The 11563-nt window shown below is 50.7% G+C and overlaps 1 protein-coding gene across 2 annotated transcripts in view; it reads right to left on the bottom strand.

Annotated features, from left to right (window-relative positions):
- Positions 1-295: 295 nt before the first annotated feature.
- SYNDIG1L (synapse differentiation inducing 1 like) overlaps positions 296-11563 on the bottom strand; it is a 48423-nt gene continuing 37155 nt past the window's right edge. Inside the window, exons 3-6 of one of the 2 annotated variants that reach the window (XM_084791478.1) lie at positions 4979-5134; positions 3321-3794; positions 1958-2098; positions 296-1827 (exon numbers count right to left, since the gene is read on the bottom strand). In XM_084791478.1, coding sequence (XP_084647604.1) covers positions 1669-1827; positions 1958-2098; positions 3321-3734 — 714 coding nt within the window. In that variant the 5' untranslated portion in view covers positions 3735-3794; positions 4979-5134 and the 3' untranslated portion in view covers positions 296-1668. The remainder of the gene's footprint in view (positions 1828-1957; positions 2099-3320; positions 3795-4978; positions 5135-11563) is intronic. The other variant, XM_084791477.1, reaches the window with a different exon arrangement.

Raw genomic sequence — 11563 nt, 5'->3', positions numbered from 1 at the left:
GTTCCTATCTGTCTCTCCCTTTCGGGCCTCCAAGGCTGTTACACCTAGGAGGGCTTTTTCTGCAGCCTTCCGTCTTGTCTTACCTTTGCCTTGCTTAAGTCAAACGCAATCTCCATCCACCTCCATCCCACCTACCCTAGGCTGATCAGTCTATGGGCAGCATTGGCCTCTGGCCCCTTTTTCTTGAAGGCCATAGGGAGACCCAGGGCAGCAGACATGAGATGATGGAGGTCAGCTTTGGAGAAGCATGGGAGACAGGCACAGGACAGCACGAGGCCCCAGATGGCACCAGGTGTTTCAGAAAAGTTTATTACCAGGATAAATAAAGACAGTGTGTGTGTGTGTGTGTGTGTGTGTGTGTGTGTGTGTGTGTGTGTGAGCATTAAAACTGCCAGTGCAGGGAGTGGAGGGTGGGCAACCCCTGAAGTGAAGGAGATGAGGAGGGTGTGGGACCAGGGAGGATGGTAGTGGACCCACAACCCCATCTGGGACTAGATGGGGCGTGGTGGAAATGGCCAGGTTCCCCCAAATCGTGCACAATAGTCCTGTGTAGCTTGGGTCCCAGTGGGCCTGCCTTCCCATTGCACCTTGCCCTTGGCTCTTCATGCCTCTGAAACCCTGACATTCCTTAGTGCCTTGGGGTGGAGGGGTTTGGAAGCAGTCCTGAGTGGTGGTTATCAGGGAAGGTAGGTGCCCAGGGGTCACTATCACCACTACCCCACATATCACAGGTGGAGAGAAAGGCTTGGCCTTCCTGCTTGGGTTGATGGAGGGTTTAGAAATGATTGCAAAATTATTCCAGACTGGATACACCAGGCAGAATCCGGGCACCTCCATGGGAGGCTCTTGTACACTCTGTCCACCAGCATGGAGAGTTACAGAGAGGCAAATCCCTTAGACAGCTGTCTATGTCCTGCCTCTGTCTACAGTTCCCAGTTCCCAGTTCCGAGTCCCTTCTCATGTTTCCCCTATAATCCTGGACCTAGGACCCCTGCACTCAGTAGCTGGGGAGTCACAGTACCCGTTCTCAGTCTCCTCTGGTGGGGGCGCCATCTCAGGGCTCTTCCAGCAGCGCCCAGAAAGGATGCTGGAGTGAAGACCAGGGGCGGAGTTGGGAGATCATGTGGTCCTGCAGTATTCCAGGCCCTTACCCTCTCTGTCACCGCATCTGCCTTTTGTCCAGTACAGAGACACCGCAGCAACATCAGTGCAGAGCTTACCGGCCCCATCACCTGGGAGACATGCAAAACCCAGAGGCAGAAAGAGCAAGGGATGGCTGGGGTGCATGTGGTTCTCTCCTGATTGGAGGGTCTTGGGCATCATGGAGGAGGCGGGGAGGCAGCTGCTCAAGATGTACACAGGTGAGAACCCTCTGGACTGAAAAGACTGGCTGGGTCCTTTGTCCCCTGCAGGGATTGGGCAGAGGGGCCTGGGCTAGGCCTGTGGGACAACCCCATTGCTCCTTCTTCCCATCCACACCTAGTCTGCCCTGGGACTGGGAACAGTGGGCAAGAGGGCAAGATTGCACTGTGTGGGCTTGCAGAATGGGAGGCGGCCTCCCCTCAACAAGCTACGTCACAGGTTCTCTTCAGGGCCAAGGCTCTCCACAGAGCACACAGTCCCAAGCTTTACGCCTTCCTCTGGTAGGGCCAAGAACCAGGATGACTGCTAGTCACGGCCATTCTGGGACAGGTAAGCAGCCAGAGCCACCACTACAGCCACATAGAGACCGGCCCCCACGGCGATGGAGAGTGTAGCCAGGAACAGTGCCCGGCGGGAGGTGGTGCCGGCCAGGCGGAAGTCCCCTTTGGAGATGGCCTTGGTGGTCTAGGGAGACAAAAGGCTGATATAAGGCAACAGCTCCATGTCCAACAAAACGGCCCAGTCCACCAGGCCCTTGACCCCATCCGGAGAGAGAGGTGGCAAGAGAGGCACCTTGGGGTCCCTGTATACTTACCCCCTGGGAGAAGTAGAAGGCAGCAATGCCCAGAGGCCAGAAGCAGCAAAGCATGGAGAAAAGAGTGAGCCCCAAGTGGTCCCTGGGAGGCAGGGTGAGGAAAGTGTCTTCGCTTTCACTCTCTGTCGAGGTTGCATCGCTCTGCAAGAGAGTGGAGTTTGGTGGCAAAACCCCAGTGTCTTCTAAACCCGTCAGACAGACAAGAGTTAAAAACATACAGGTCTAGCTGGGCGGTGGTGGCACATGCCTTTAATCCCAGCACTTGGGAGGCAGAGGCAGGCAGATCTTTGTGAGTTCGAGGCCAGCCTGGTCTACAGAGCAAGTTCCAGGACAGCCAGAGCTGTTACACAGAGAAACCCTGTCTCAAAAAACCCAAAAACAAGCAAGCAAACAAACAAAAAAACCCCATGTAGGTCTTTGAGTAAAGGTGCCAGCGTGGAACCCACATGGTGGAAGGAGATAGTTGATTCCTATAAGTTGTCACTTGACTCCCACATGTGTGCTGTGACTATACATACGATAGATAGATAGATAGATAGATAGATAGATAGATAAATAGATAGATGGATAAATAGATAGATAGATAGATAGATAGATAATTTTAAAACCTCAAGAACAAAACAAGTAATACCCAGTGGGCAGGTACAGAGCAAACCTCCCCTGCTGTTGAGAGTGGAAGCTGGTCTTGTCACTCTACCAAGAAGCCTTTTCAATGACCTGGTGAGTGGTACTTTTAAGAACTTCTCTTCACAGAAAGAATGCAAGTCTCTGAATCCAGAGAAGCTCATCACAGGAGAGAGACTGGAAGATGAGAGGCATTCTCAGAGCCCAAAGACCGGGAGATCAAGTTAACAAATGATGGGAGGGCTCACAATGAAAGACCCTGTCACTTTATAAATCACCTTGCAGAAGATATTAAATTACACAGAGAAATATCGGAAAAATCAGGTTATGAAGCCACAAGCTTTGTGGGAGAGAGGTAGGGGAGAAACATGATCAGCCACCAACACAATCACATTATTTTCAAGTGATTAATAGTTGTTAACCCAAGCTAGTGCTTTCCCCCTTCCCCTCCTCTTCCTCCTCCTTCAGTAGGTATCAGCCCACACTAGCCTTAAACTCACCAGGTGGCCAAGGCTGACCTTGAGCTCCTGGTCCCTCTGTGTCCACCTCCCAAGTGCTGTGAATACAAATGTGCCTTCTTTTTGAGACAGGGTCTCACTGTGTCTTTGAACTGTCTATATAGACCAAATTGACATCAAATCCTTCATCTTCCCGCCTCTGCCTCTTGAACGCTGAGATTAAAGGCATGCTCCAACATGCTCATCTTAGAACCAACATTTAAAAAAAGAAAGCTACTTACCTCTTCCTCCTGGCTGTCCTCCTGGGCCTGCAGCTCCTCTTGAACCCCATAGGACACAGTGTGGATGGTGACATCCTCCTCAGGCTGACCAGGTTCTGTGGCCTGCTCTGTGGGCCCCACTGGAGGTTCTCTGGCTTCCGTGAAGCTGGTCTCACAGCTGCCTGTTTTGGGTTCTTTGACCTTGTCCCTCCCCAGGAGGCAGCTGGGCCGATACCAAGCCTCCACGGCCAGCTGCAGAGACCCTGGGTCTAGGAGCTGGTGGGTATGGGCGGGACCAGCACCTCCTAGGAGGTAGGAATAAAGCTTCCCTTGGCAGGACCAACTGGACGGGGCCTCCGTGTAGGGGTAGGGACTGTGGAGGTGGGTGGGGCTCCTTGGCAGCAGTGGGTTCTGTAGTTCACTCAGGCTCTCCATGGTTTTGCTAGCGGTTGCCAGAGAAGCGAGTCTTGGCCCGCCACACAGTCCTCACGGAGCCTGTCAGGAGAGCAAGACAGGTAGTCACAGAAGCCAGGCCACTGGGTACACGGCCTGGAGTGGCTAGCATGTGAATTTGTGCTCCAGCTTGGCCCTAAGGCCTGCTTTGCCGTTTGTCACCTGTGGGACCTTGGCCTAGCTATTTCTGTAGCCTCAGCTTCTGTTTGTGAAGCGGCGATGGAGGCGGTACTCGATTCAGAAAGCTGGCTCACTCATTACTTACTTGGCACATGTTATTTAGCGGTAGCTATCTGCTAGGCACTGTACCCGATGCTGAGACTACAGCCCTGGAAGAGGCAACAGTGAGGAGGCAAGGGAGAAGTGTGTCTGCTTGTCTTCAGGAGTTTAATCCAGGTGCAAGAGACAAGTATAAAATGACGTTATCTGCCCTGAAGGAGAAGTACTGCGCATGGCAGCACATGGACTTAACTGCAATGGGCAGACCTGACAGAGGTGGGAAAGGCTTTGTGCTGAGGTGTGGAGACGCCAGCTCACTAGGTGAAGGGAATGGCTCTGTAGCCTGGATCTGAAAACTGTAGAAACCTTTGCGAGGTGGGGCCTGGTGGGAGGTTTTAGGCCATGGGGGTGTGGCCTTGAAGTGCATGGCTGGGACAGCTGTCTCTCCTGCCCAGTGCTTTTTTTTTTTTTAAACCTTTCTGACTCCTTTAAGGTGTAATGGGTAAACTTCTGTTTATTATGCTCAATACAACTTAACTCTTCTAAACCGCGTGGTGGTGGTGCCCACCTTTAGTCCCAGCACTTGGGAGGCAGAGGCAGGAGGATCTCTGTGAGATCGAGGCCAGCCTGGTCTACAAAGCGAGATCTTCTCAACTCTTTTTTGTTTTTTTCGAGACAGGGTTTCTCTGCCTCTGTCTTAGCCTTGGCTGTGCTCTACTCTCTTTGTAGACCTGGCTAACCTTGAAGAGATCTGCCTGCCTCTGCTTCCTCAAGTGCTGGGATTACAGGCGTGGGCCACTACGCCTAGCTTAGAGTGAGTTCTAAAACAGCCAAGGATACACAGAGGAACTAGGTCTCAAAAAACCAAAAAAGAAAAAAAAAAAAAAAAAAAAAAAGGAGAGTGGGGACACACACACACACACACACACACACACACACACACACACACACACATGTTCATGTCAGCTCTCTCCACTATAGTCTCTGTGTGATCCTGGCTGCCTCACCTCTAGGCACAAAGTGGCAGGGCCTGGAGATCTTAGGTTGAAACCTCTGAAGGAGTCAAAACAAGCTTTATCCTTCTTAACTTGATTGTGTGTTTCTGTTGCAGCACCAGAAAGCTTGTTTTACACAGGGGAGGAATGCCTGCAAGGGTCCTGCGGCTGGAGAAAGGATGGAAGGGATGAGATCTGGGAGAGGCCGGCGTGTCTCGGGGTGCAGGAGGAGGATGGAGGGCCTAATGTGTAGCCCTGCTGAGGAGGTCCATGGGCCTGCAGACACTCAGCAGAAGGTGGTGGGATTTGGCTCCCGGTGTTTCCTATGCTATCCCTGCAGGGTGCATTGGAGAGGGTCTAGTCCAACTGTGAAAGTGGTAGGATGCCTTTTTATATTAAAAAATTAAATAGAGCCAGGAGTGGTGGTGCACGCCTTTAATCCCAGCACTCGGGAGGCAGAGGCAGGTGGATCTCTGTGAGTTCGAGGCCAGCCTGGTCTACAAAGTGAGTCCAGGACAGTCAAGACTACACAGAGAAACCCTGTCTCAAAAAAAAAAAATTAAATATGTGCTTATTTAGTTTTTTTTTTTTTTTTTTTTCAAAATAAAGTTTCTCTGGGTAGACCTGGCTATCCTGGAACTGGCTTGGCAGAGCAGGCTGGCCTCCAACTCAGAGATCAGCCTGTCTCTGTTTTCTAAGTGCTGGGTGTGAGCCACGACACCCAGTTTTAAATATTTGTTTTAGGATTACTATTTATTGTTTTTTTATTTATGTGTATGTATATGTGTGTAAAAACATGCAAGCCCTTGAGGAGGCTGAAAGAAGGCGCTGGATCCCCTGGAGCTGGAATTACAGATGGCTGTGAACTGATGGACATGGTGCTGGAAACTGAGCCCCGGTTCTCTGCAAGAGCAACAAGTGCTTTTAACCCACAGCCATCTATTCAGCCCCTATGTATGTATGTATGCATGTATGTATGTATGTATGTATGTATGTATGTATGTATTCATGCATGTATGTATCTATGTATGTATGCATGTATGTATGTATGTATGTATCTATCTATCTATCTATCTATCTATCTATCTATCTATCCGTAGAGTCAGGGTTTCTCTGTATAGCCCTGGTTGTCCTAGAACTTGGTCTGTAGACCATGCTGGCCTCAAACTCACAGAGGTTCACCTGGTTCTGCCTTCCGAGGGCTAGGACTAAAGGTGTGTTCTACCACCACCCAGCTCCATTTATTTAAGACTGGGTCTTACTAGGTTGGCCAGGCTGACTTCAAACTCACTGTGTAATCCAGGCTTTTACATAATCCAGGTTTTCACCTTTAAATTCAGCACTCAGTTTTGAGGTCAGCTTGGGCTACACAGTGAGACCTTGTCTCAAAACAAAACAAAACAAAGCAACAACAAAACCCACTATAAAACAACCAAACAACTGAAAACCCACTATGTCGCTGAAACTGGTTTTAAACCCTTCTTGCTCTCAACATCCCACTTTCAAGGTATGCATAAGCACTCCTGGCTCATTGGGAAAGGTCAGGTTTACTGTGTCCAGGTAAACTGAAGATACTTGGAACTCCCTGGTGATACAGGCCTGTAATCACAGGTTGGCCTGGACTACAGAGATACTGGGAACTCAGTGGGAGAGTTGGAGGGAAGGGGACAAGTGATATTACAGGTCTTGGTGGTAGATGGGACTGGGGGCGTGAAGGAAGGTTTATCCTCAAGGTAAGCAGGAATGTGCTTAGCTTGGCCCAGGGGCTATGTTTATGGCTACAGCTTTTGCTAGGGGAGGGTGCTTTTCCAGATATCCAAAATTGTAGTTTTAGGAAGCATACTTTAGGCTAATCTGCCCGCCAATGCACGTTGAGTTTGGGAAGTTCCTGCAGGACCTAAGGCAGGGCATCCTGGGTGCTGAGGTCTGCAGCAGTGCACCCCAGCTGGCAGTACACACACCCTCCAGGCACAGACTAGGGATGCACTGGAGGTCTGCCTTCCCTCCTCCAGCTGCCAATCTACCTGGTACCTAGACGGTTGGCTGAAGGGCGGAGAAAAGCCACTGAGTATGTCTACAACAGATCCATACACTCCAGAGGGAGGGACAGAGAGTGTTGAAGCAGCTTTAGGGACTTCCATAGGCTGTTCCAGAGTGACTTGCCCTGGATTTTGGTCCACAGGTTTGGATTCCTCCTTGGCTTTGATGACGCAGGTGAACTTGCAGGACCCTGAGTCTCATCACCCACAAAGACTAGATGATGCTGGGCGGTGGTGGTGCACTCCTTTAATCCCAGCACTCAGGAGGCAGAGACAGGTGGAGCTCTGTGAGTTCGAGGCCAGCCTGGTCTACAAAGAGACTTCCAGGACAGCCAGAAACCTTGTCTCTAAAAACAAAATAAAACAGAACAAAACCCACAAAACAAAACAAAAGAACAAAAAAACAAAAAAAAACCACCAAAAACCAAAACCAAAGAAACAAACAAACAAAAAAGCAGATTATAATTCCATGAAGCTGCCTTGAGGATCCAAAGAGATGGCTGAGGTGACAGGGCCTGTACATGATACATGTGTATAATACATATATGCATGTACAACACATGCATGCCTGGTGCCCATAGAGATCAAAAGAGTGTGTCAGATCCCCTGTAACTGGAGTCATGGATAGCTATGAGTCACCATGCGGATGCTGGAACTGACTTGGGTTCTCTGGGAGAACAGCAAGTGCTCTTAACCACTGAGCCATTATCTCTCCAGTCCAAGAGACTGCAATTTCTTATTTCTGGGCTTCCGAACCCATCTTCGCCCAGTGGGGACATTGCTGACCTCATTCTGCTAATGATAGAAGGGAAGGTGTAGCAAACAGAAACAGACATTTCTGTTCCCCTGGGCTGAGTTTATCTGATCCCATCCCTGGTTCTAGCCCTGGTTCTATCAAGCATTCACAGTCAATGCCTGGGAAGGGGTCATTTCTACTTTTGGGTGGATTCTAGGAAGATGGCTCTGGAGTCATCTGAAGACAGAATGGCTCCAGGAACGACACCTGGGTAGTGGACAGAGAAGGATTACACGGAGGAGAGGGGCATCAGGTTGGGAGCAGGGCGCTGTGGGCATGTCCAAAAGGCGTTAGGCACCCCTGGGTGGCTCACCATTGGGGAGGGCATGGCTTGATGCTTCCATGAGGGCAAATGAATGAAGGGGAGGCAGCCATGGTGCTGAGCCCCTGTGAGTTCCACACCGAACTAGATGAATGTCTAATAAAGAATCAAAGCACAACAGACAGGGGCATGTGGCCCAATAGTCCAGCTCCCGAGGTAGAGAGGGCACAGGTGGTACTGGGGTGTAAGGCTGCCATGTGCCTAGGGGCTCTGCTTACACATCACCCTGCTGTGAGTTCCATGTGGCTGTCACCCAGCTATGACAGAAGCTTCCCAGTACAGCAATGGGGCATAAGGCTTGGGCTGAGACGCCGGTTCAGATCACAAAGGCAGGCTCTCATCCTTCCTCCTTGGGAGTCTTTTATAAAAGGCAAGGAGCCCCTTGGACTGCAGTGATGGGAACGAGGCTCCTTCCTGCTGGCAGGGAGCTGGAGAGCCTAAGGTCTATGCTTGGGCAGCTCTGGGCAGATCCCCAGCAGGCCCAGTCTCTCTGACCCCCCAAGGAAAGCTTCTCCTCCTGTCTCCAAGCAAATGTGATCCACAAATGTAGAGTTGGAGGCCACGTGAGGCCAGGGCTCATGGGTTGGGGAGTCAGGTACATTGGGAGCTCGTTTCTGGTCTGTCGGCCTTTTCCAACCTTTCAGTTTCCCGGAGTTCGCCCATGAAGGGTTGGGGGAAGTGGCCACAGAGGGCAATTGTACTAACGCTTTATAATTCTATAGGGCCCATGAAGCCCCAGGAGGGTCTTATGTCAAAGTCGGGGATAGGTGAGCACATTCGCAGCCTAGTCAGGTAGTAAATTACCATAATTTTATGCCATTGCCCAGCAGGCAGGTTGAGCAGGGGGAGGGAAAGGCAAGATACCTGGGCAGATAGGCAGCACAGCCATGAAGTTAGCTCTGCCTTCCCAGCTTCACCTGTGACACACTAGATGCTTATCCTATCCCTACCCCTCTGGCACAGCTCGCAGAGGGCCCTCAGTCTCTCCTCTCCTTTAATGTACAGCTTTTGAGTCCAGGGCTTCAGAGCCAAAGCAGTGATCTGCCACTCTCCTTGTGGCTGAGGTGTGCAGGGGCCTTGAAAGGGAGTGGGTAGCTTCAGGGCATTTAGAGCAGCTACATGCATCAAACTCACCCCTGCCCTAACCTCTGGAGGCCTTGGCAAGTCCCTACCCTTTCATTTCTTGCCCTCTCCTTCCCCCCCAAAAGGGAGAGAGAGATGTCCGGAGACCATAGGGCATTCTCAAGCCCAAAGCAGGTGGAGGCAGGTGACCCCAGCTCAGTCCCCGCTCCTGTCAGGTGCTGTAGCTCAGACATCCAGTTGAGCCCCTGAAGTCCAGGACATTCAGCCTTCCCTGGGTCCCTTCCCTCCTTGTGCTCTGAGAGGTTCTCCAGCGCTGCCCGCCCCCCAAACATGGCTTGCAACCCTTCACGCACAAAGATGTGTGATGTTTGCACAGTGGAAGAACGAGAAGTCACTTGCATGTCCGAGAGTTGGGAACAAGTTCAGTAAATGATAGCGCACGATCCAGTGCTTAAAAGGCCTTCGAACAGGTTCACAGAGAATAACAATTTGAGAAAATGCTCTTTGCCATTCCAATGAGAAGGAAGAAAAGCAATCGGTGCATGCAGTCACCTCTACTCTGCCAAAATGTCAACAGTGATTAACCTTCAGCGTGGGAGCACGGGTGCTTTTCAATTTCTTCCTCACGCCCTTTTCCCTCCCTTTCCCCATAGTTATTTATTTATTTACAATGAACATGTGCTGGGCATGGTGGCGCACACCTGTAATCCCAGCACTCAGGGAGACAGAGGCAGGCAGATCTCTGTGAGTTTGAGGCCAGCCTGGTCTATCAAGTGAGTCTAGGACAGGCAAGGCTATACAGAGAAACCCTGTCTGGGGCAGGGGGCGGAGAAAAAAAGGAACAAAACAAAAATACAATGAACATGTACTTAAAAAAAAAAGTTTTTCAAGACAAGTTATATTGGCTGTCCCGGAGTTGCTTTGTAGGCTAGACTGGCCTTGAACTCAAAGTAATCTGCTTTCCTCTGCCTCCCAAGTGCTGGGACTAAAGGCGTGCACCACCATGCCCAGCTTGTATGTACTACTTTCAAATCAGAAAAAATAAAAATAAAAATTTAAGGGCTTAGATTTCTTCCAAGCCAGATTACCTAACATCCATGGAAGATTAAGAGCTCCTTCTGGGTTTAGTGGCTGAGTGCATTATCAGAGCCTTTCCCTGCCTACACTCTGACCTATACTTTTGCTTTTGAAAAGTCACTGGTGGGTGGTTGCAATCAAGAGTCATGAATCTTTGTACACTTCATGTCTGTCATCGACCTTACACCCCCACCCCTACCAAGTACAAGGAGTTCACGGTCTCATCTCAGGACCCTACTCTGAGTCTTCAGTGGGAAAAGGTAGTAGGGTCACCACACCTTCTGTGCCATTGGCCAGGCTGGGCCTTTGAACCTGATCCGCGGTTTGCCTCCCTGTGTTCTTGTTCCCTAGGGTAGGAAACCAAGGGACAGCAGCTGTTGTGGCCATCTCAGCTACCTGGTCTCACATGGGCTGTGTGTGCCTTCTAGACACTGCTGTGGTTGCTGGTGTACCTTCAAGTGGGTGTGGGTGTGGCCCGTGTGCTTGTGAGTGTACGTGTATGTGTGTGTGTGAGAGTGCAAGTGTTGTGCGTGTGTCTGTGTATGCACATGTATGTGTGTGTGTATACATATATGTACTCTGCTCCAGAGGACAGGCATGAGAATGCCTGGGATTCTAAAGTTCCTGTAAATTACATGGGTGAAACCATAAGTCTTGCAAAAGGAGAGCCGGGGAGAAGGCGTCTCTGAGAAGGCCAAGCCGCTGGGTTGTCTCCTGAACCCAGAGCTGGCTGAGCCCTGAGGTTGAGGCTTTGGCTGCACAAACCAAAGACCAGGGAGCCGTGCCGGGATCCCCCAGAGCCCAATTACAGCCTCCTGTGATGGTACAGAGCAACAGTAGAGACACACACCCTTCTCCCGAAAATGTATGGGGGCAGCGTTAGGAGGAGCTGACTGTAAAAACTCAGCTAACCGCTCCCTGGAATTCTATTGGGAGAAGAACAATAACTCACACTTATTGAGCTTTTCGCCACGTGCCAGGAGCCAAACTGTTCTGAATGTTCATCTGACTCTATAATTCTGACGGGAACATAACAATAGGGGTGGTGGCTGTGGAGGGCTTTCTCTTCCAGCTGCGACAGACTTAGAGTGTCACATTAAACTGCCAACAATAGCTAGGAAAGCTGGGGGCGGGGAGGAGTGGGGGAGGCCCTGAAGAGTCACTGACCGATGCCAGAAGTCAAGGGGTTGCAATAACAAGGCCCCAGAGGAAAGGTAGACCCAGACAAGTGAGCCTGAGCTTCACCTTGGGGCTGGCCTTTCCTGATAGGTTGCTTGGGG

This window comes from Acomys minous (genome assembly GCF_964271855.1).
Source record: "Acomys minous genome assembly, chromosome: 8".
NCBI lineage: Eukaryota > Metazoa > Chordata > Mammalia > Rodentia > Muridae > Acomys > Acomys minous.
Note: the sequence above shows the minus strand (reverse complement) of the source record. Positions and strands in the feature narration are given on the sequence as shown.